The sequence below is a fragment of the Corvus kubaryi genome, unplaced genomic scaffold (assembly GCF_017639235.1).
Source record: "Corvus kubaryi isolate FWS band 111438036 unplaced genomic scaffold, C.kubaryi_AGA036_p1.0 37264, whole genome shotgun sequence".
Taxonomy (NCBI): domain Eukaryota; kingdom Metazoa; phylum Chordata; class Aves; order Passeriformes; family Corvidae; genus Corvus; species Corvus kubaryi.
The window spans coordinates 2092151-2116874 of record NW_024581079.1 but is presented as its reverse complement, the minus strand read 5'-3'; the positions used below and the strand labels follow the sequence as shown (position 1 = coordinate 2116874).

The 24724-nt window shown below is 45.0% G+C and overlaps 1 protein-coding gene across 2 annotated transcripts in view; it reads left to right on the top strand.

Moving 5' to 3' along the window:
- The window catches only part of RYK (receptor like tyrosine kinase), a 55526-nt gene that overhangs the window by 16750 nt on the left and 14052 nt on the right, over window positions 1-24724 (top strand). Inside the window, exons 2-9 of one of the 2 annotated variants that reach the window (XM_042024669.1) lie at window positions 686-807; window positions 2505-2604; window positions 2923-3057; window positions 5283-5339; window positions 5988-6132; window positions 10053-10153; window positions 12987-13112; window positions 15576-15662. In XM_042024669.1, the coding sequence (XP_041880603.1) occupies window positions 2541-2604; window positions 2923-3057; window positions 5283-5339; window positions 5988-6132; window positions 10053-10153; window positions 12987-13112; window positions 15576-15662 (715 nt within the window). In that variant the 5' untranslated portion in view covers window positions 686-807; window positions 2505-2540. Of the gene's footprint in view, window positions 1-685; window positions 808-2504; window positions 2605-2922; window positions 3058-5282; window positions 5340-5987; window positions 6133-10052; window positions 10154-12977; window positions 13113-15575; window positions 15663-24724 lie in introns of both variants that reach the window. The other variant, XM_042024668.1, reaches the window with a different exon arrangement.

The following is a 24724-nucleotide window of genomic DNA, read 5'->3' as shown; positions in this document are numbered from 1 at the left end:
AATGGTTTTAAACTATAAAAGAGAGATTTAGATTAGATATTGGGAAGAAATCCTTCCCTGTGAGGGAGGTGAGGTTGCCCAGAGAAGCTGTGGCTGCCCCATCCCTGGAAGTGTCCAAGGCCAGGTTGGATGGGGCTTGGAGCAGCCTGGGTGGGACTGGATGCGCTTTAAGGTCCCTTCCAACCCAAACCCTCCTGGGATTCTGTGATCTAATTACCTTGAAGCTAATTCCATACTGCTTAGGTGTCTTGGGCTCAAGGAATGAGCTATTCCAGAAGGAATTACCTATGATTAACCGGCTGATAATCCAGAGCAGTTTGGTGTGAGTGAACGAAGTTGTAAACAAAACGAGCCATGATTCCCAGAAGCAGAACGGGATGTTCAGGAGAGCCTGCAATGACTCTCCTGGATGTTTGTATGAAAAGTTGTGTTTCCTTCCACTATATTCCAGCTTTTACCTGTTCCTTAGGCTGTGGCACCTCTGAAGTGATTGCTCTGTAAGGCTTTGGAGCACTCTGTGAGAGCTGACGTCTGTTGGCCTTGGTCTCCAAACCTGCCTTGGAATTTATGGACTGGGGGAAGTGTTTGCTTGAACTTGCTGTGGAGCTGCTGGTCCTGAAAGCTGTTTGTTCCAATGTGTTTGGTCCTGTTCTTCCCTGTCTTACTCTTCTCTTTCTCCTTACAGGTCTGGATGCAGAGTTGTCTTACGTGAGGAATGATGTGGTTAATCACTATGCCTTGTCCTTCAATCTCCTCATACCCAGCGAGACCAACAATCTCCACTTCACCTGGCATGCCAAATCCAAGGTGAGCAGGCATGACTTCTGCTCTGGGTACTTGAGACATGAGCTGTTCTGCTTGCTGAATACCCACTGCTATCTTTTAAGGGTTTTTTTCTTTGCAAAAATTAGCATATGCAATGTGTAAAATACTTACTTATATGACTGCAGGCAGAAGGTTAAGATGGTATACGTCCAAGCTGTTCCCTATTTTAGAAAGTTTAAGCACTTATTTCAATGTATTTTGTACTTCTTGCTCCTGGCAAGGTCCATGTATGCATGCAAGCCACTGGCTGTGGAATCTCTTCCTTTGGTGCATTGGACACACAGAAGGGCAGCCATGAACTGAAGCCTCTGGAAATCATACATAGAGCAATTGTTGTAGAGATTTCTAGAAACATATGCTTGGAGACATGGAGAGCCTATAAAAGCAGCATCCAGTATGTTATTACTGAGCCCTGATTAAATGGAAAGGGTTTTTATGTCACTTAATCACTATGCCTGGAGCATGCAGCAACAGCTGTCAGAGAGATTGCATATGCTCTTACATTCTGAAGCATTTGCAGTTACTTAACAATTTATTTTCATATATGAAATGATCTGTTTAGTCTCTGCCAGATGTTCATTCTGGTTTTTTTAAACTTGAGTGATGGTTGTTCTTCTGCCCTTAAGCAGGAAAGGCTGCAGGAGGAGCAGTAGCATTAAACAACTCCACCAGTGCAGGTCCTGAAGATTCCTCCTGCCACTGTTGTTCCCTTTGAGATGTAACTTGTTAAGAGAAGTGACTTTGGGCCTGCAGTGGAATTGGGTCAAGTGCCAGGCAGCCCCGATACCATATTCCACATGCACAGTGACGCTTCAGTCACTTACCATTTGAGTAGGAGTTCCCTTGTCACAGCTTCAGCCGTGGGCTGCCTGCATCACTGGCCCTGCCCTGGGTTTCCTTGGGCCTGGCTGTGAATTGTGAGGAGGGATTTTGGAGCTTGTGGAGCCCTGCTTCCCATTCCTGTGATTCCACCCATCAGCATCTTCCATTCTAGCTTGGTGTAGTGCAGCTTGGAGGAGCTCAGAAACTTTGTGTCTCTTCTCTTGGCATCTTGACTGAAAAATAAATTCATAACAGAAGTGAACCCTATTATGTTTTAGAAAGGGGGAAAAACTAACTATTGGGGCAAAGTCAAACAAATTCATTCAGCTGAGAGTGGAGGGGTAGGATGAATTTCCAAGATCTTGTGACTTAAGAGTAGGTCCTGTACTTTTTTTTTGAATGAATGTTTGCAGAGTCAGCTTCTTAAGTGGAAACAAAATCTTGACTATAGTTGAATAAACTATTTCTAAGCAGTTTTGTTTGTAAAACTGACTGGGGGAGGGGGAATTTTTTGAATTCTTACGGCTTTAACAAACTGACTTTTGAACAAGTAAGTTAAAAAGTATTATCAAGTGAGGTTTGGGGGGGAATTTTTTTTAATACAGCACTCTGAATTCTGCCCTGGATTTTAAGAGCAGTTTCTCTTTTGGCTTTCTTAATTTGAACTGTCACAAAAGTCTTGATACTTAAATGTCACATAAGAAACTTGCAATATGGATGCCTAAAATTACCAGCACTCTTTGAAAATAATGTGTGGGTTTTTATTTTCAAGAAGAATTATGAAAAGGGATGCTGCATTTCTTTTTACTCCTGGGCAGATTTCTGATGTGTTTTCTCTCTCCCAACTGTTGTTACAGGTTGAGTATAAACTGGGATTTCAGGTCCATGATCCCATGGCTATGGCTCTGCCCCAGGCCAATATTTCTCTACAAGGAGAAGTTCCTCGCACCCTCTCAGGTAAACTTCCCACCCCCATCCAGCTCATGGATGAATAATGGTTATTTAGCCACAAATGCAGTTTTAATAAAATGCTTAATAAAATTGACATAAATTAATTTAAAATCTGCATCCTTTAGTGCTCTGATAGCTGAAGTGATGAGGCGTGAAGACTAAAATAGCATTTCTTGGTATGGAGTTCTTTATAATGTGCTAATTTATGATGTTCATGATGTACTTCATGAACATCATCTCAAAAGGCCCTTATTTAAATGTTCTCTCATGCCAGTGTCTGAGAATGGCTCCCACTCCCCTGTGACCCCTGTGTTGTGTTCACAGTGTTCCGTGTCGAACTCTCCTGCACTGGCAGACTCGACTCCGACGTCACAATACTGATGCAGCTCAACTTAACAATAAATTCCTCAAAAAACATCACAGTTTTGAATTTCAAACGAAGGAAAATGTGCTACAAAAGTAAGAGATTAAGTTTCAGATATTTAAAAGTTCTTGCTGTTTAAGTATGATAGGACAGGGGAGTGGGATGGTGCATGATCCAGGACAGGAGTAAGAGAGTGAATTTTGGGGAGGATCAGAAGAAACCAGGTAAAATTCTGCCTTTCAGAGAGGAATGGGGACTTCTGGTTAAAGCAGAAGCTGGTGAATGAACAACTTTCCCCAAGAGTTCTGCTGCACTGACTGACCTTTTTATAGATATATGACAAAAAGCATTTTCTCTGTGTTTGGAAAGAAAAAAGCAGTTGCCTCAAAACTGCAACATTCTGAGGATTCAGATTGTTCTAAGAATTACCAAGAAAATCTACTTACCTTATAGATTGGGATAAAATTGGCTGTTTAGTGAGTGTAGGAGGTGTTAGTCTGTTGGATGTGAAGTACAAAATGATCTTGGGACATGATCCAGATTTTGGAAATCCTGGACTGACTCTTCTGTGTTACCACTTGGGAATCTGCAATCGTAATTTATTCTTGGATTGTTCCTGTTTACTGTTGCTGCTACCTACAATTTTCATAGTATTTTCATAGGCATCAGAAGAAAATTATTTTGGAGAATCCCAAGAGCTGTGCCCTCCTTAAAAATGGCTGTGGTGTCCCACTCCTAGGCAGTATTGGGGGATGGCCACCTCTCTCTTTGCATGCCCCTCCTGCCTCTCTTCAGCTTACTTGGAGCCTTTGAGGACAGTAGCTGTCATTCCAAAGGGAGGTTTATCACTTTTCTTGAGTATAAATTCTAAGGATAAACTTGTGGAAGGTATGGATGGAAGAGGCAACCATTCCTTGTAGCACATAACGTTGGGATACTCATGTTCCATGCATTGAGGCTTCAGGAGGACCATTCTTAATTCAAAGTGTGTATCTCCTTCTAGTAAAAATGGAGGTCTGGCTGATAATGTTGATGTTTTTACCTTTATTTCGTGTTTTCCTGGGTGTTTTTTCAAATACTCCAAGTGAGGGAAGTCAGCCCTGCTGATCCATTCACAGCTTACTGAGCTGTGGATGTGTGATGGAGCTTTCCATAGGCACCACACAATTCTCTGGGCGGTGGGACAGAGCCACTGCCTGAACCATCAGAAGTGCTCCTTACAAAGATCTCATTTCTGCAGGTTCATAAAAACCAAAAAAAGGCTTTGTTTGGTGTGAGTTGATTGGTGTAGAGCATACAGGGGGTTCTGATTGAATTTAATGCATAAGTTAGGAATATGCAGGAACATGCTAGTGGTTTTGCTCAGGGAATTCCTGATAGTTCCTCCTCAAGTTCAAAAAAGGGATAAAAAAATAAAAACTCTGATTTTTCCCTCCCTTGGCTTTTTCCTCCCTTTTTCCTAAGCTGAACTGGCTTACCAAGGAGTGGGAAGGGACTGTGCTGTGTTGGACACAGCCGGGAGTAGGAAGGGGGATGTGCAAGTGGGATTGTGCCTTTGCAGCCACAGAAATCCATGGGATTCCCTCAGCTGCCTGCAGATCCTCAGGGGGGTTCATCTGCAGGCATCTCCACAGCCTGCATCCCCCAGGTTTGCACTGCTCCTCTTGGTAACCAGACTCAGAGGAAGCTTCATGAAGATTTACCCACTTTCTAAAGGACATGAGCTGAGCATTGGCCTCCTGCCTTCAGTTGCATATTTATGAGTATTTAAATGGATATCTCCTTTTTCATTTTGTTTTAACTCTTTAACTCCTGACTGGCATCAGCTGAGCAGGCACAGTGTCCGTGGCTGCATCTCTGATCCCTTCCTAGGATGAGCAACATTAGACTGGAGCCAGGATTTCCTCCAAAAGATCAGGGCAGTCTTGACTGAACATCCCAGGAATGATTTTCTCTCCCATTCAGAACTGATTCTGTGAGGTCTTTGTTTAGTGCCTTAGCAAACATGTATTCTGCACCTCTTCTTTCTGCTGCTTTGGACCTTGGGCAAGCTGCAGGGTTTTAGATGGATTCAGGGGGTTCAAGCTTTGCCTCACTGGACATGTGTGTCAGTGGTGAAATACCTGACCTCCTGTGTGTTTCAGTGTGATTTTAATTCTACCATGGTTAGGTATTTAAATGGAAATGTGTGGATAAGTGTAGTCTTCGAGTCAGCTCTCCTTTTTGGAAAAGCACATCCGTTTTTCCATACCTGAGGCAGTGTGAAGGGCTGCAATAATAAATGTACTCCAAACTTCATGGCTTTCTCTCATCTCTTTAGAGCTTGAACCAGAAGTCAAATCTCCAACAGCTGATAAAAACAGCAGCAAGGCTATCTGTAAGTAATCCTGAATGTACAACTTGGGGTGTAAAAACTGAAAAACTTGATATGTGCTTTGATTCCACAGCTTTCCCCTATGAAAACAGTTCCCAAGTAGTCTCTGCTATACCCCTTACTGCAGTGGTTTTTTGGTAATTAATTGTTTTAACTGGTGAAGAGGAAAAAAACCTTTTCCAAGTCTTGTTAAAACTTTTGTATCACATCTGAGGAGCTCTGGTTTCCGTACAAGACTCTGATCTATTTTCTTGACCTTAGGACCTGTCTGGTTTGCTGTTCACTATTGAAGGAATAGAATGAGGTAGTTTCCTTTTCTCCCCTTCTAGCTGGAAACGTCACTGTCTGACTGTGGCTCCATAATACCCAAAATGGGAGCGTTTTTGCCAAAGTGTTGTTGGAAAGCAGTGGGAAAGAGTGCTCAGTGCTCTCTTTACCTCCCACTGTCTCTTCCAGGGTAGTTGTTCTCCAGGATTCCTGATTGAACATTTGGGGTGGCTGAGGCTGCTGCCTCTCCCTGCCTCCAGCCCCTCTGCTTGTGGTGCTGTAACAAACGAACAAAATGTCGTTTCTTGGAGGTTTTATTTGGGGTTTTTTGTTGGTTTTTCTCCTTTTCGAGGAGGATTCAGTAACTTTTCACCTCTGTTCCAGTCGATCCTGTAAACGCAGCTCCTACCACTTCGACCCGGGTGTTCTATATCAGTGTGGGCGTGTGCTGTGCTGTGATATTCCTGGTGGCAATAATCCTGGCTGTTTTGCACCTCCACAGCATGAAAAGGATAGAGTTGGATGACAGGTATGTGTTCAGGCTTTCCCAGTGTGGTTTTGGGACTCCCAGATTTGTGGGAGTTTGGTCTCAGAATGAGCACTCTGGGGTAGTTTGCAATTTCTGCTCCCAGTGGCAAGCTGTAGCAGATACTGCCTGGGTAGGGTTGTGGTAAGAGCTGTGCTGCAGAAAGGCAGCAGTTGCAGGTGCTCTGCTGTTTATGAGGTGGAAGGGTTGTTCAGGTTTTGCCAGAATATTTGTGTGGAGGGGGAAGATTCCGACAGAATCAGATCTGCAGGGATTGTCAGGATTGAAGGAAAAATTGACTTGGGCACACTGGAAAGGCAGGCTGAGAGAGCGGGGGTGTTCATACTGGAAAAAAGAAGGCTCAAGGGAGACCTTAGAGCCCCTTCCAGTGCCTAAAGGGGCTCCTGAACAAGGGCCTGGAGTGCCAGGACAAGGGGGAATGGCTTCCCACTGCTGGAGTTCTTACCTTTATTTTACCTTAGATGGGATATTGGGAAGAAATTCTTCCCTGTGAGGGTGGGGAGGCCCTGGCACAGGGTGCCCAGAGAAGCTGGGGCTGCCCCTGAATCCCTGGCAGTGTCCAAGGCCAGGTTGGATGGGGCTTGGAGCAACGTGGGATGGTGGAAGGTGTCCCTGCCCGTGGCAGGGGATGGGACTGGATGGGCTTTAAGATCCCTTCCCACCCATAACATTCTGTGATCCACAATTGTGTGAAAACATTTGGGTTTTACTGACATCTGCAGGAGACTGAATTTCAGTTTTCCCTACTTTGATTGATTTTCCAGTGTTCACTTTGGCCTTGGGGTGCAGTCTGAGCATTACAACTGCTTGGTTTTAAAACTAATAATGTTGGGCTCTCCCAGATATATTTCCAGTCCGGAAAAACTGTAGCACATGCATGGGAAAGGGACTTGTAACATGAGTCCAAGGGCATTGGAGTGGGGATTAAACACCGAGGAGAAGGGAGGCTGGAAGAGCAGGTGGACTGAGGCTGTGTGAACAGCCTGCATCAGATGCAACTGTTCAGGAGCAGGCAGTGTGAAACTGGATCCTTTGGAAAACAGTCAGCCTGTGGGTGGTCACCCCTGTGAAAGGATATCTTGAACTAAAGGATGTCTTGAACTGCTTCTGTACTGCCTGCAGCCTCATGGAGTAGCTTTATCTTTTCATCCTCCTCTTTATCCATTCATCTGTTCCTTTCAGTTTTCTCCCTGCCACTCCCTCCCCTGGTGTCCCCAGCCCATGTGGCTTTGGTGGTGCCACTGCATCGAGCAGTTGTGGTTTCTCAGTTGATTGTAACCAAATGAATTTGTCAGCCTTCCTCAAATCCTTTGTGCCTGATTGTCTGATTGAGGGGTTTTAATCAGCTGAAGGTGTTAAAGGATGTGCAGCTTGCTTTAATTCAGAAAGGAAAAACATTACATTTATAGTGTGGGATAGTGTCATCTGTGAGGTTTTGAGGTGGCCAGCCCAGCAGTGTGATCAGGTGTCCTTCCATCTACTCCATTGCACTGGATTTCTGTGGAGATACAAGGTAAAAATCCTAAAAAACCAGCTGACCTTCTGTGGAGATAAAGCTAAAAATCCATCTAATGTTAGTCCTCTTTGGATTGCAGGTGTTAATAATTTGCTCTGAATCACTGTATATCCTGCTAATAAATTCTGATAAATTCAGGGGGCTTCCCCTGTCTGTGGGAGGGGTTGGAACAAGATGATCTTCAAGGTCCCTTCCAACCCAGACCACTGAGGGATTATATGAAGTTTGTGCAGCTCCTGGGGTTTAGCTCTTCAAGCACCATGAGATGATGACTTTTTTTTTTGAGCCTGAAGGTGCCTGGCCTGGCAGAACTGTGGGTGTGCTGCTGTGTAAAAGCTGTGCTCAGGCAGTGCCGGAGCAAAGGCATAACAGAAGCAAAATGTGCCTGAAAATCAGGAGCTGTGGGGTTTGTTTTGAACAAACTCACCGAGAGAAGCAACAACTTCTCATTTGGTTGTGAATAATAATCTCAGACTGTTTCTGTAAAAGGTTTGTGAATGGAATATGACAATGTCATAAGGGTTAACGACCTCCCAGGAGCAACAGAGCCTGGAAAACCCACTGGTGCTCTTAATTTCAACCCCCAGAATTAAATAAAACCGAGGAGGGTTGTTAACTGGAAGCTCAAGTCAGGCAGCCGAGTTTACAGGCTGCACTTGGATTATTTAGGAACATTGTATTGGAAAGTCCACAGCAAATGCTGCAAATCTCAGAGCAAAGGCACTGGAAGAGTGCCAAGGAAAACTGGCATGGTTTAACAGCAGGATAATGGGAGTCATTAAAGCAAGAAGGCATCGTTCAAATAGCTGACAAAATATGCAAGTGAGGAAGCTCAGGAATTGAGTTAAACCTAAAACCCAGAAAGAAGCCAACCCAAAAGGGAGTTTTTCAAACTTGCAACAGGCATTAAAAGAATAAATAATTCCTTTCTCACACTTGCCTCCAGCCAAAGGAATCCGCAGGGCTGGTGGGTGATCAGGTTACAAAAGGAGTTTCCAGCCAGAGCAAGAAAAGGAAGTGCAAGTTGTGCCTTGGTGTGTGATGTGGACACCATGCCAAGACCCTCCTTCCTGGGGAGCTCGCTGCAGAGTGCATCATCCTGAAGCAGCTCATGGACACCATAGTGGGAACAGCTCAAATAAGCAGCAATAAATTGCCAGCACCAGAGAATATTCATTCAAAAACTCTGAAGGAAGTTAAAGGGGAGTAGCTAGACCAGCATCTGTGGCTTTTAGCCTTGTGCTAAATGCTGTATTGGAATCCTGCACCTGGAAGCCAGGGAATGTGGGAATAACTGTAAAAAAATGGTTCCAGGGAGAGATGGAGGTCAGCTATAAATGAGTAAGTTTGTATTGTGAGATTCAGTAGATTCTGTTCCAAAGAAAAAATTCAGTGGGTGCATCCATGGTTATGGTATAATGGGGAAGAGTGGACTTGGATTTCTGTTTTTTAAAGGAAGCCTGGCTTCAGAGGTAGCTGTGGGCCTGGAGGGCATCACCAGCCATGTCTGACAGTCCTACAGGGGGTGGCTGGCACTGCTTGGTCAGTGCTCAGCAGCAGCCCAAGAAACATTAAATGTTGATTATTTGGCAAAGCAGAGGTGATATCCTAAACCAATTTCCTCTTTGTCCTCCCAATGCAGTCAGCAGTGGAGAAGCTTTGAAGTTGGATAAAAGGGGGGGGAATGTTTGTGTGTTTGGAGGGGGGAACATCAGAAAAGCTTCTGGGCCTGCCGTCTGACCTGCTGACAGGTTTTTGGTCTGTTACGGCTGCAACAGCCCTTTTTGTAGGGTTTTGATTATGAAAATAAGGCAGAAATCAGCCTGCTGTGGTTTAGGCTGTGGTTTACCTGTATCATGGGTACTCTGTGGCCCCCTGGTCGTTCTGCCCAAAGAAAGCATCTCAAAAAGCACATTTTAGGTGGTGCTGGAAGGGGCAGCAAGGTACTCTTAGGGAGGGGAGTGACAAAGTAGGGTCAGTAGAGCAGTTTGGGCTGTAAAACAGAGCCCTCGTCTGAGTGGGACATCAGTGCCATGAGAGAAATGTGTGCAAAGCTTCTCTAGAATATAATAGCTGTTCTTGGTGTGACAGGGTGGTTCTGGTAAGGAATGTTTTGTGACTTTGATTGTTCAAAAGTGAGGAGAAGTACTAGAAAATAGAGCAAATTCTGGAAAACAAATAGGAGGGAGCTGTTCGTGCTCCACAAACCGTAGTGCCAAGATTTATGAGTTACCTGAAATATATTTTCGTGTGTGCGACACTTCAAAAACTCTGCTCATTTCAAGTCTTGCTTGGAAAATCTCCTGATTTTCACCTCGGGAAGTTAATTTGGAATGTGTTGGAGTGGCAAGCAGCGATGTTGATGTGTAATTTTGTTTCCCAACAGCATCAGCGACAGCAGCAGCTCGCAGGGGCTGTCGCAGCCCTCCACGCAGACGACGCAGTACCTGCGGGCTGACACGCCCAACAACGCCACACCAGTAACCAGTAAGTGTTAATCTAAGCACAGACCCTCCTGCCACACTGCTTTGGTGTCAAGTACAAGAGGAGAGCATGAATAATCCTCTGGCTTTGTCACTTTGCCTCTTGAATTCACACAATGTGTGTTTTATCCAGCCATGCCATAGTCAGGAGTGAGTTCGGGGGCATGTGAGTGGTCATATGAGCATGAGACTGTGTTTGTCCCTTGGGTTATTTTCCCTGCACCCAGAGCAGTCAGCCAGCTAGGCTTCACCAGTAGCTGTGAAGCATCTGTTCTTTAACACTGGGAAGAATCTACCTCGTGCAGTCCAAGCAGAGAGAGAACAGGATGTATCCACCCAGCCCTGGGATCAGTTACCAAAGCAGATGATCGATCCCCTGTGCGTGAATCCTGTTGTTGTTACTCTTTTCATCTCCTGTTGTTTTCAGCTGTGCTTGAAGTGATACCATGTAGCTGAAGAGAGAGAGCAGTGAGTGGAAAGGAAGGGTGGCAGCAGTTTCTATACTGATCTGGTAACTGATACCACAGAATCACAGAATATCCCAGCTGGAAGGGACGCGCAGGGATCATCCAGGCCAGCCCCTGGCCCTACACAGACACCTCAGCAGTCCCACCCTGGGCATCCCTGAGAATGTTGCCCCAGCCTTGGGGCCGTGCCCATTTCCTGGGGAGCCTTGGCAGTGCCCAGCACCCTCTGGAGGAAGAACCTTTCCCTGATCTCCAACCTAAACCCCTCTGACACAGCTCTGGCCATTCCTTGGGGTCCTCCTGTCCCTGGGCACAGAGACAAGAGCTCAGAGCTGCCCCTCAGGAGGAGCTGCAGACGGAGATCAGGTCTCTGTCTCCTCCAGGTTGAACAGACCAAGTGCTCTTGGCTGTGTTCTGAGTTAATTCTGTAGTTAATGAACGTATTTATTATCTGTGGAATTTTTACTCCTCAAATTATTGTCTGGTGGAGGACTATCCCATCCAGCACTGGTCCAGGGAAGGGACTGTTCCAGCTGGAGGGAAGGTGGCCAGCATAGGGACACACACGGGGTTTTTTAAAGCACCCCAAAGTCTCTCTCACTGTCCTCTGATGGCACTTGGTGACAGTGACTGTCCCATCATGAGGGAGCGCAGCAGAAAGGTTGTCATTACTCTCAGCCCTCCTGTGTTCTCCTTTTTTCCTCCCCATGTGTAGAACCAGGTGTTTACCTGAGGTTGAACTGCAACTCTGGGAGAGATTTGGCTCGCTTCTAAATTGTTCTGTATCTCCCTAAAAAAAAAAGGATCTTATTTGTCACCTGAGTTCATCTTTCCCTCTCAAAGAGCTGCCTTTAAAATTTATTTCTTAAAAACATTAAATTAAAAACAGTCTTTTAAAAATGTAATGTATGAAATGTTAAAAAAATTCCTTTTCACAGGGTTTGGAAGAGACCTTATCCTGCAGCTTATTCTAGAGCTGCTTTCCCTCTTGTCACCTGAGTCCTCCCCAGCCTTTTTATTTTCCATCTCTTAGAGTCACAGAATCATTTAGGTTGGAAAAGCCCTCCCAGATCACCAAGTTCAGCTGTTCCCCCAGCACTGCCAAGGCCACCCGTGTCCCCAAGTGCCACATAGCTTTCAACTCCCTCCAGGAGTGTGGACTCCACCAGCTGGGCAGCTGTGCCAGGGCTGGACAACGCTTTGGGGAATGGGATTTCTCCTCATGCCCAATCTAAACCTCCCCTGGCACAACTCCTGGCCCTTTCCTGTTGTCCTGTCCCTGTTCCCTGGGAGCAGAGCCCGACCCCCCCCGGCTGCCCCCTCCTGTCAGGGAGTTGTGCAGAGCCACAAGGTCCCCCCTGAGCCTCCTTTGCTCCAGCCTGAGCCCCTTTCCCAGCTCCCTCAGCCACTCCTGGGGCTCCAGCCCCTTCCCCAGCTCTGTTCCCTTCTCTGGACACGCTCCAGGCCCTCAATGTCTTATCCCAGCTCAGGTTGAGCTGTTGATGTCCTGTCAACCTCAGGTTTTTTGTTTGGCTTTCTAAGTGACACAGGTTAATTCAGCTGAGTTCCAGTTGCTGGAATGTTGTCTCCCAGAATCCTCTGGCCAAGGGCAGGGGACCAAGCCCAGGATGATGGTTCAACCCTCCTCACCCTGCCCAGTGTGGTGGCCAATGTGCCCAAGTGGCAGCTGTTTGCTGGGGGCAGCCCTTGCTTCTCAGTGTCTCTTACCTGCTTTGGGACATGCCCAGTAGCACTGGAAATGGTGAAAATAGGAGAAGAGAAAAGGTTGGATGTGTGAAAGAATCAAGATTGACATTCCTGGTCATTTCACAGTTGCATAATTTTGTTTTCAGTAACGTTTAAATTTTGAAGAAGGTATTATCAGAGTAATTCTCAAGATTTCTCTAATGATTCATATACGTGTACAAAAATATTCCAGCTTTTCTGACTCTACTGGTATATCCAAATGTCTGGAAGTGCCAGAAGAGGGCACTGGTAGTTTGTTAATGCCCTGCTGGGGTAAGGCATCTTCCCTGCTCCAAGTTTTCCAGCACTCTTATTTCCTCCTCCTGAGGGCAGTGCAGCGTTGATCACCTTCAGTACAGGAGTTTCCTTCACCTGGAGTTAATAATAAAAGTTGTTTGCATGACACTACAGAGAATTCCTGTGTGATTTCTTTCCCTGCAGATGATTATTCTTGTGGTTTTTGTTGCTTAATATTATCATCTTTCTAAAATTAATATATAACACATTTAAGTCCGTGCTGCTCCGCTGTGTGTGGAGCCATAGGTGGTGCAGAGGTGAAGCCCTGTGCCTGTTCTCATTCCAAGGATATTTATGTTGGATTGTTTGGCTCTGCTGGCTCCTCAGGTTATCCCACATTACGGATAGAGAAGAATGATCTGAAAAGTGTCACTCTCATGGAGGCCAAAGCTAAAGTGAAGGATATAGCCATCTCCAGGGAGAGGATCACCCTCAAAGACGTGCTCCAAGAAGGTATTTACAGCACTCAGACACTTCATTCCTACCACACTGTGTAGTTACATAAATAGAAATACATATTTATTGGCAGATTTTTCTGAAATCATTCAGGGATGACATTCCTGATCTTCATAGCTTTGGTGGAGGGGAGGAATGATGAGTTATGTTTGCATTTGGGGTGTGGGGGGTGGGGAAAGCAGCTTCCAGAATTCATTAGGCTGGGGGAGTGACTAAGTGTGCTCAGTAAATCGTTCAGCTTGTCTGCCTTAATGAGCTGCTCCCTGAAGTGAAGGGTGGCTGAGGAGTGAGGTAAGCAGTCAGGGCTCTCAGTCAGCAGCCAAGGTAACTCACTTTTGGGAGCTCCTACAGGAGAGCGGCTCTTAACAACATAAAAATCAAAGCAAAACCAACCCAAAGCCCAGAAAAACTTCAATTGTCCAAATGTGGTGTCTCAGTTTGATAACTTCGATTTGGAAATCTCATCAGCAGATGCAACATTTACAGGCCTTATATAAAAGATTCAGAGATTACCTGATTGTTTTCACGGAATATCGTGAGTTGGAAGGACCCACAAGGATCATCCAGTTCCTGAGTTATTCACTCTTTGTTTAATGTGCACTTCAAAAGTGTTCATGCACAACATGAATTGATTCTTGTTGATACTGAGTTTGAAAAATAGCCTTAAATATTTGGTTTTCTTTGTCACTCACCTTCATTGCTGCAATTTTGAGTCTCTGTTCCCTGAGAAATCAAACTTCCCAAAGCTGGAGATTGGAGATAATCATCCTTTGGAGACAGAATGCTTTGTGTTAGTCTGAGCAGCAATGGAGGATGTTCCCATTCTCGTTCAGTGAACCTCTGAGGAGGCAGCTCTGTGCTCACTTCCAGTGTGGGCTCTGCAAAAACCTTCCTTGGCGTGTGGGGTGCGCTTTGTGTTCCTGTGGGCTGCCTGGAGCTGGGATGCTGGGAGTCATCCATGACTAGAAGTGACTCAGTGCCCCAGCCACGCTTCAGATGTTTGGTGACAAAGCTGCCCTGTTCTGCCAGATGAGGCACAAAGAGCTGTTGAATGCAGTTTGGACCCAGTTCATTCTGGGATCTCATCTCTTAGCCTCCAGCTGTTAATTTGAGTCCCAAGCTTCGAAAGTTAATCACAGAGTCATTAAGGTTGGAAAAGCCCTTTAAGGTCATGAGTCCAAACACTCCCCCAGCACTGCCAGTTTCAGCCATGTCCCCAAGTGCTGCATCCACATGTCAGAGGACTTAAAAGACCTGACCAATTTTAGGTCAGGATCGCAGCAGTGTTGGGTCTCTGCCACTGAAGAACAAAAGAGCTTCAGAGGGGAAGAAGGGGATAAAATAAATGTGTGCATGGAACTCAGATACATTTTATGGATCTGGGCCACAGATTAATTTTAAACTTCAAGTAGTTTCCGTAGCTTCACCTGCTTTAACATTTTGGAAATCCGTATTTAGGCACTTTTCTCGAAGTGTTCAAGAACCAAGACAGGAGGGTTTTAGTTGCTTCAGTAATTCGTGGTGTGTAGTTGTGGTTGCCTGAGAGCCTCCCGAGTTCAGCTGCTGCTTAGTGAGATTGCAGTGTGAAGACCCCTGTCATGCAGGGTTTCCTTGCAGCCCCAGGGTAGGTGACAGAAATGTTGCACTGCCCCTGTTTAAGACCTGTATTTCATACTATCAAAGATCTTTCAACCTAGTCAGGGAGGAGGAATGCCTGGGAAGGGGCTGTAATGCTGGAATAGACTGCGTGGAGATGATGCACACCTTGGTGCAGAAAGGTTTTGCCAAGCTGAGCAGTAAAAACCAATTAATTCTCTGTGTGTTGCCAGTTGTTCTCAGCCCAGCTCCTCAGAGTAGCTCCTCTTCCTGCAGCAGCATCAGTAATGTCTTGTGAATGGAAAAATGTTGGAGAGTCTGAAAGACCCCCCCAAACAAACCCAGCACCTTCCAGCCGAGGTGAAACTTTAGAATAATGTGACGCTGGTTATTTCAAACTGTTCCATATGAGCTGGCTGGCCAAAATTCCTGTTGCCTTGTGAATGTCCCCAAAAAAAACTTGGTCCTTGTGAGAAGTGCCTTGGCTTAGAATTCCAGACTGGGTGGGTAAGAAAAAGGACCTGGAGTTCTTAGTGCAGGGAGTTGACTGAAGTGCCACAAATAAACCATCATCATATTGATATTTAATTTCACTGGACTCTGCTGCTATCACTAGTTCACTCTCATGCTTGTCCCCTTAAGTTTTATTTATGTAAAACTTCAGCATTTGCTGCCTGTAATTGTGAATCCCCCTCATGCTGGAGAGTGGTTGGGTTCTCTCTTAGTGACTTTTTAGGGTTTAGGGACACTTGAATTGCAGTTATTCCTCACTTTCTGCTGTGAAAGGTGCTGTTTGCTTAAGACACTCCTAATGTTATCAGTGTTTCTTAACCACACAACACTAATTGGATGTTCTCTTCCTAGGCACGTTTGGGCGCATTTTCCATGGAATTCTAATAGAAGAAAAAGACCCCAGTAAAGAGAAACAAGTTTTTGTCAAAACTGTTAAAGGTATGTTGGCATAAAGGAGCGGGTTTGTGTGCAGGTGTTTGAATTGTGCTGCAGGCTGAGGGTGCCAAAGCTGGCTTTACAACAACCCCCTTCTCCCCAAAACACGCAAATGATGAAAAGCAAAAGCAATTTGGACGCTTCCTTCAGCCACAGAGAACAGCAATCTTATATGGAAGAAAAATGCATGTGTTCTCCACCAGTGCCTTCAGTCATTGCCCTTGAATACTTTTGTTTATTATTCTTCTAAGTAAAAATTATATTGGTTTTTTTTCCCCTGGTATGTCATTGTCTTCCCAGTCACAGCCCTGTCCCCTGCAAATTGCTGAAAAACACCTGAAATGCCTCTTAAAAATCTTTGACAAATGCATGGCTGTACAAAAGACAGGGCATGATTTCTGCCCTCCTTAAGGTTTGCAACAGAAGCATGAGAACTGGCATTTAGAACTGAATTTATCCAAACAGAGCGCCTGTGCTCAAGAAATAGCTTGTTGGAGTGATTGAAATGGGACTAGGTAGACTTAAGGAACAAGGTAGGTGTAGATGAAAACCATATTGCAAATGTCCTACGTGTCTGTCACATGTATCCTACATATATCCCTACATTACACGTATCCTACATGTGTCCCTTCCTCTGCAATCATCACAAGATCTCTGGTAGCTCACAAGAGTTTTGCCGAATTCCCAGTACAGTGGTTGTTTTACAAGTTATTTTTGTCATTTCAGTTGGGTGTCTTACTGCCTTTGGTTTTTCATTTGACAAATTCTTTAATTATTTCTTGCAAAAAAAATAAGTGTCTGTAAGAATTTCAATTCATTCTACTTTTTTTTTTTTTTTTGCCTGGCTATTAATTTTTGAAGATACTGATTGAGAAATGGTGAAGCTGCTGAATTCTGTTGTTGAATCTTTCTGCTACCCATTTATTCTCTGCCACCTTTAAGAAAAGTATTTTACTTAAGGGAAGCAGCTGCCTTGGTCTGTTTCTGACACAATCAGATGCTTGTGCTGCTCTTTTCTTTCACATGTCCTAGAATCATAGAACAAATCATGGAATGGTTTGGGTTGAGGGGGGACCTCAAAGCTCCACCCCTGCCATGGGCAGGGACACCTTCCACTAGCCCAGGTTGCTCCAAGCCCAGTCCCACCTGGCCTTGGACACTGCCAGGGATCCAGGGGCAGCCCCAGCTTCTCTGGGCACCCTGTGCCAGGGCCTCCCCACCCTCACAGGGAGGAATTTCTTCCCAATATCCCATCCATCCCTGCCCTCTGGCAGCTTAAAGCTTGTCCTATCCCTCCATCCCTTGTCCCACGTCCCTCTTCAGCTCTCCTGGAGCCCCTTCAGGTGCTGGAAGGGGCTCTGAGTTCTCCCTTGAGCCTTCTCTTCTCCAGGTGAGCACCCCCAGCTCTCCCAGCCTGGCTCCTCTTATTTAAAAACAAAAAAATATCCTTCTTTCCAGTATTTTGGGTACATTTTCTGAATTCTGCCTTCTTCTGTTCCCTTTCCCTGCCAAACAGTTCTGTCTTTTTTTTTCTTGACTCTTATTTAATATAGTTCCCAAAAACTTAGCCCTTGGCACATGAGCTACTTTTTCTAGCATTGGATTAAACAACCCAATAACATCTGTCAAAAGTGATCTTAATTTAGCTGCCCCCCATGACCTCTTATTGAATTGCTTTCCCAAAATGGGACTTCCAGTGGACTCCTCAGTCCATAATTCTCCCTTAGAGTGGCTTGTGTCAGTGACACAGCCATGTCCTAAAGGAAGAAAGCTCTTCCCTTTGCAGGGAAGGATTTGCTGCAGTGAACTGGAGCGAGGTCTTCAGAGAGTGATGGCATTCGTAGGATCCCTGTAAAGAATTTCCCAGCATTAAAAAGGATCTATATGGAAAAAGTGTAGAGTAGGTTTTGCTGATACTTGTGGGGCTTGGGCAGCAGAAGTTTGCAAGGAAAACAACTGTAACATCCCCTCGCCTCACAGCAGCTCACTTGCAGTGCTGATATTACACAGCTTCATTTTCACACCCTGGCTGTGATTGCTGTGTGTGCAGCTGGGACGTGTAATAAGTTGGGAATTTGATCTCCTTGGAAGAAAAAACCTGCAAAACTTCTCTTGTAACCAGAGTTTTTCCTTGATCTCATTCAGTGGCCACACACACACTGCTGTTCTGGCACGAGCAGGAGCAGGGCAGGACCATAAAAGCTTGATGGATATGAGAACATTAAACTGACTTAAGTATCTCTTTGCTGAAGGCAGTAAAGCCTGAGGGTCATGGAAAATAGACAAGGAATAAAGGTTTTGTCTGTGGAATTAAATTATCCCTTCCCAAAAGTACGAGCTGCTCCAGAGCTGTCTTGTTTTACCCAGAGGTGCACTCTGAAAGTGATAAAAGGAAGTCCAGTGGTGCCCCAAATGTCAGGAAACAATGGGGAGGGGGATGGAGTATTTCAGGTCTTTGGAAAATGTGAACTGAGGTTTTTTTAGCAGGTACTGTGAGGAAGAATAACCTCCTTGAGAGAATAAGCACTTCATTCTTCTCACCAGGGTCAGAGCTTGAGAAACTGAAGACACTGCACTGGCTATTCTGACATTGGGGGAGTTGTTATGGCTTTAAACCTGGAATTTCAGGAGAATCCTAGAATCCCAGAAGGGTTTGGGTGGGAAGGGACCTTACAGCCCATCCAGTCCCACCCCTTGCCAAGGGCAGGGACACCTTCCACTGTCCCAGGTTGCTCCAAGCCCCATCCAAACTGGTCTGGGACACTTCCAGGGATGGGGCAGCCACAGCTGCTCTGGGCAACCTGTGCCAGTGTCTGACCTCACAGGGAAAAATAAATAAATAAAATTGTCCTCCTTATGTCCAATATAAATCTACCCTTTTCCCATTTAAAAATGTTGCCCCTTGTCCTGTCCCTGCAAGCCATGATCAAAAGTCTCTCTCAGTCTTTCTCACAATCCACTTTTTAGTGCTGAAAGGCCACAGAAAGGTGTCCTTGGAAAATTTTCTTCTCCAGGCTGAACCCCCTCAGCCCAACAAGTGTTACAGATGGGCCTTGAGCTGTGGTTTGTGGGCTGTTAGGAGAAGAGCTCTGCTCCACTAGGACAGGTGTCAAGGTTGTGCTGTTCAGGGAATGGTTTCTGGATGAAAATCCATGAGGAAAAGTCATGCCCTCAGTGCCTGTCACAGTGGATCTCTTTTCATGTGTCCCTCCTTCAGCTGTCAGTGTATTACAGCATCCATACCCTTTCAAGAGGGGTTATTTCCAATAATGTGGACAGAGGGAACGTGCTGTCAGTTTTCCCATTTCCTGTGCCAGGGAAGGTGAATGTTGTGGCTGTTGTGCTCATCAGGCAATAGTCACATCTGTGGGTATTTCCTGCTCTGGATGGAGAGTGATTGCAACCTTGTCAGTTTGTCTTTTCCCTGTATTCTTTCCCCATGGTTGATTGTTGCCCTCAAAGGACCATAAGCACAGATAGTTGACTGCAGTAACTGCAGCAGCCCTTCCCACTTTCCTTCCCTGGTGTTTTCCTGAGCTCCAGTGAGATGCAGAGCATTGCTATAAACCAGGAGGGTGCCCAGTGAAAACAGGATCCCTGGATTTCTCTGAGCTTTGTGCTTGCTCCCCTTCTGAAGTGATCTGTTCTTAACGGAGTCAGTAAGACGCGAAAACCGAGAGAGCCTGGACCTGCCTGGGAGGTGGAAGAGCCCATCCAGGGAGTTCCCAGGAATATGCTGTATTCCCTCTTGTCTCAAGCTGGGGTAGAACTGTTAGGTCAGACTCTCAAAGGGCAAGTTTGAGCCTGATTAAGCAGTATCAGTGCAGGGGGTGAGTAAGTTGGGGTGTGCTTGTTCAGCATGATCTGACTGGTTTCTCCTCCGCCACAGAATTGGGGGTCTTTCGTTTGAACGCTTCATGAAGTTATTGAAGTACTTTTGAAGTGATTTGGTGATTACTTGTTCTGTAGCTCATAAATTGATGGGATGTAGAAGTTGGAGATGCTTCTCTTGAAGTCTCAACACCACATCTCTTATAAAGGCAGGCTGAAGGAGGATTCATCCCTGGGTTTCACTCCACATCCTTGAAAGAGTTTTTTCTTTCATGGAACTTTAGTTCACTCCAGGGAGAAAGTTGTAACATGCCCGTGGCAGTGATAAAGTTTCTACGTGCAGGTTCATGAAATACATGAGTTTATAAAGTTTTTTTCATGCTATATCATCTGTGTCTGGGTGCCTGAGCCTTCTGATATGTGCAGTGCCTTGTGCCAAGGAGGAGAGCTTAAAAGGAAAATGGATCTCTCTTGGCTTTCTTGAAGCTCTAATGACTTCGGACTACAAAGATCCCAAGCCCTGGGGAAAAGGTGTGACTTGTTCAGCCTGTCCCTACATCCTTCATGTTGGCCATACAGTTGTTGTGTTGTCTTTGCACTTTACACTTCCACTGTGTTCATTTGCTAGGCAAGGTGCTCAAAGTCATACTTACTTTCACACTTAGACATTTCAATGGAAAATCCACTTTCGTTCTGTCTTCAGACACTGATGAAGACTGAGGATGTGTGTCATTGCTAAAAGGAACCAAGGATGTGTTATCTAGAATATTTGGGATTCTGGAATCTTTGGATCAACACAACCTTAATAAGTTTTTTTGGAAAGATGAGAGACTTAACTGGCATTTGCTTTCTTTGTTGTTTTTTTTTTGTTTTACAGAAAAACTGTGTTATGAGGGTGGAATGCTTCACTTTCCAATCTGAGGTTTCCAATCTCTCTCAGTGTTGGAAGTGTCTCTGATGGCATGTTTCTCCAAGCTGGCATTGCATCTCTTGCCAGTGTCTAACAGATCCCTTCTGCCTTTCTTGGGAATTATTTACATCATCTGATGTCAGAGGAGGAAAAAACCGCACAGGTTTCACCTTTGATTTAAAGAACACATTGTTTAATGGTGCTTTTCCTGTGAAGTAGAAAATTCTTAGCAAAACAAATGGAATTGTGTTATTCCAGGAACATACGAAGTGAGGGTGAGCTGTGCAGAGCCCTGACTCATTTAGGATGTTCTGGCCAAGGTACACTTTTGGTAAAAACAACCCAGTGTGCTGTTCAAGATAACCCGGCTGCTCCCATTTCATGTTCTAACCACTTAACATTTTTCTGATGTACAAGGAAGGAGTGTTTGGAAACAAACAACCCATGGAAAGCACTGGAAACAAAGTTGGTGTGTGACCAAGGTCAGCTCTTTAAACTTCATTGTTCTACCAACTTGTAACAAAGCTTTGAGTTTTGTCATCTTAGGTCACTAAAAGACTTTCAGCATTCTTGGCTATCTCTGACATTTTACTCTTTAGATGTTTTTAATTTATTGCTGATCTAGTTAACAGGAGATGCCCCTGGATCCCTGGAAGTGTTCAGGCCAGGTTGGATGGGGCTTGGAGCATCATGGTCTAGTGGAAGGTGGCCCTGCCCATGGCAGGGGGTGGAGCAAGATGAGCTTTAAGGTCCCTTCCAACCCAAACCATTCAGTGATTGCAAGATTGGTGACCCTTTAGGACTTCATGCACTTGGGAAGTGTAGGAATAGAAATCCTGAGAATTCAGGCCGTGCCAAGCAGGAGAAAGCAATAGGAGCATTTAGGGGACTTAAACACCTCTGTGCTAATCAAGGTGAAGGTTTCTTGTTCACGTTAAACATATACCAGAACTTGGAGCATCCACAGTTGTTCTGAATAGGTCATGTTTAACCTGATGGAATTTGCTATTCTGGGCAGTTCATTCTTAAAAGTACAGCCTTGTGAAAACAGTTCTAAGTTTAAGTTCATACCTTAAACATACGGTATTTGAATTAATTGTTCGAAGTATTTAACTTCCCAAAGTCAGAGTGCGGGATCCTGTTTCAGAAGAATATAGTTTATGCCAAAAAAAATTAAAAATCAAGAGCTACTACTCATCTGAGCTAAATTCTTGAGTTTCTTTATAAAGGAAGATACTTGAATTTAAAGAATTGGGATAATTAGCAAATTTCTGAATTTCAGATTTCTGAAATTGCTGGATATAAATGCACTCGATTTGTCATTTAATCCTAGTTCTTCAAGAAAATACCCTGAGACACATAAAGGAGTACAATATGCTTCAGAAAATACTGAGGGGATGATTTCCAAAGGATTGTACTACATCATTTAAAGATTTGTTATTCCATGTGCTGAAAAACGCTCACCTGCAGGACACTTTATTTACATACAGTTAAAATCCCTACTTTTGTATATCAGTTTTATCACCTGCTTCCCCTTGACCCTTGGGTCATGACATCAGTCATGTCTCTCTTTCCCACTTTCACTTTGCACTTAACACTTTCAGGTTCATTTTGAGTTAAATGGATTGTTGAACAAAGAGCCTTTTACTTCTTCCTCTTTGCTGCTGCTTCTTGGATTCTGGTGTTACTGTTACACAGGGAACTAAGACTATCCCCAAATCCTGCTTTTCTCAGCCCTTCTCTGTGGTTTAAAACTGCGTGTGCATTTGTAATGGAGGAAAACCAGAACAGCATTCCCTATTTTAGTAGTGTCATGTTGACTCACTCCCAGGATTTATGAAAATTCAGCTTGGATTTGTCAGTCTGAGCTGCCTTGCTTTGCAGAATAGACCCACGTGGTTGATACTTGATGCCTGGATACCAGGTTTGGAAGAGAAATCCTGCTCTCTGGAGCTTTTAGCAGGACTAAGTGTGGTTTCCCGTGCTGTAACCTCCTGCTGCTGTGGTGTGGAGTGCATGTCTTACCTTTACAGGAGACTGGAATTCCGTAGGATGCAGGGCTGCCTTGGAAAGCAGGGGGATGTTGATGTGTGGAAGTGAGGACCTGAACACCTCCTGCAGCTCCGAGCTGCAAACAGGAGCACGGTGTCCTGTGCTCAGTCCGTGGCAGGAGGAAGCATTGGATGCTCCACTTGACCCTGTCTGACTCCCAGGGCCTCTGGAAATTTTAAAGCTGAAATATTTTTTATATGTACTTTCCTTCCTGCCTATGAAAAAGTAGGTTGGATCATGACTTCTTGCATTCCTTTGATGCCTTTTCCTGGTCTTAAAATCAAGAGTCATACACGGTTAGAAGGGGAAAAGGGATTTTACCTTGGTGTTTATTTTTAAGGATCCTTAGGTGCAGACATCCAGGTCATATGCATCGAGATGTACCCCGCTGAGTGTGTGTGTTCCCCCCCCCCAACATTGGGTATAACATTATAGGTGTTACTAATTAGCAGATCTATCAAAGATTCCCCAGTGAGAGGCTCAAGTGAGCCCCCCTCCCCAAGGAACCTTCCCCTGGATGGTTCTATCTTGGTTTACAGAATGTGTTCTGGAGAGGACCTTGGGGTCTGGGGCACACTGATCCCTGGCTACAAAGCTTCTAAAATGTTGAGTCTCTCAGCTTGACAAACAAGTCCAAGAATGTAGGCAAAAAGCACCAGGAATACAGAAGTTGTAAAAAGGTATAACAGGGGTATAAAAGAAAAGTCAAAAATCTTCATGGCATCACTTTAGCATCCTTCTGGTGAAGGAAGGTTGTGAAAGTTACCTGATAGGAGCATTAAAAATGTCCTGTGCAACAGATGTGAGCACGGGCGTTGAGTTTCTTCCAAAGACTCGTGTAGAGGGGTTAAAGCAATACTCAGGCATGCATTCTCTTTGAACTGGGGTGAAATTCTGCCTTGGGAGCAGTTCTGCCTAATTAATTACAATGCAGAAGCAGCAGTAATTAACAAGGATGTGTTGATACTGGGAGCATTTATCACCTGGAACTGTTCTAGTCCTGCACTCTCAATTCCTGTGGCAACACTCAGTGACCAGTGTGCCTGCCTGTGTGCCTGTCACCCTTCAAGAACTAGAGCTTGTGCACTTGGGTTATTTGGCAAAGCCCACAAGGCTGAAAAATAATAAGGGTAATAGAAGCTTGTGAAAACAGGCAGGTGTGTAGAAAATGGGCTGTGTAAGTGTTGTGATGTGGGGGAATATTACTTTGCAATATGAAGCAGGAAGAGGTTCACAGGGGAACAAGCCATTACAAATGGTCCAAAGATGAGAAAAGCTGCAGGTAAAACATCTTAAATATTGCTGTTGGAAACATTCATCAGAAGCCTTGGAGCTCCTGGCTGTAGCGTTTGCTGAGGTGCTTCTGACAGGAGTGCTGAGAGAATCTGCTGTTACTGCCTGTAGCAGGCTGTGAGAGGGTTCAAATGTGACTTAGTTCAATTTTGAAACCTGTGGTTACATGGATTTTCAGGTTCTTCTTTGTCTTCTGAAAAAACAGATTTCAGTGACCACTCTACAATCAGAAGTCTTTTAAACTGTAGTGCTGCCTGAGAGGGGGTTGTAGTGAAGTGGGTGTCAGTCTGTTCTCCCAGGGAACAAGGGACAGGACAAGAAGAAATTGCCTCAAATTACCCCAGGGGAAGTTTAGGTTGGATATCAGGGAAAATTTCTTCCCAGAAAGGGCTGTCCAGCCCTGGCACAGCTGCCCAGGGCAGTGGTGGAGTCCCCATCCCTGGAGGATGTGGCACTTGGGGATGTGGGTTAGGAGTGGCTTTGGCAGCACTGGGAGAATGACTGGACTCGATCTTGGAGGGCTTTTTCAACCTAAAGGATTCTGTGATCCTGCTTAAGCTGTGTTTTGCTATTTTGGGATTCTGGGAGGTCTGACTTACAAAGTGACTCATGAAAGCATCCAGCTACTCAGTTACCCTCTGCAATATCCAGGTAATTGCTGCTTTTCATCTCTGCTACGTCCTTTGGGGTGTGGAGTGACTTTTCCTAGCAAAGCAGAGCCTGGTGCCCTGCAGCTGATGAGTGCCTGGTCTCAGAGCAGGCAATTTCCTTCAATTTAACGTCATCACAGAACTTCCCTGAGATCTTTTCACCTGATGTTTCATGTGGTTGATGAGTGATAATGAACAAAGATTTTAAAATACATTTTTGCAGCTGGATTTTGAGAAGTTGGTAAAAATGGAATAGGTGTTTTTTCTCCCCTTGAACCAGGCGGGGCCCCAGCACATCCCAGCACAGAGGGATCAGCCTCTTCTATAAA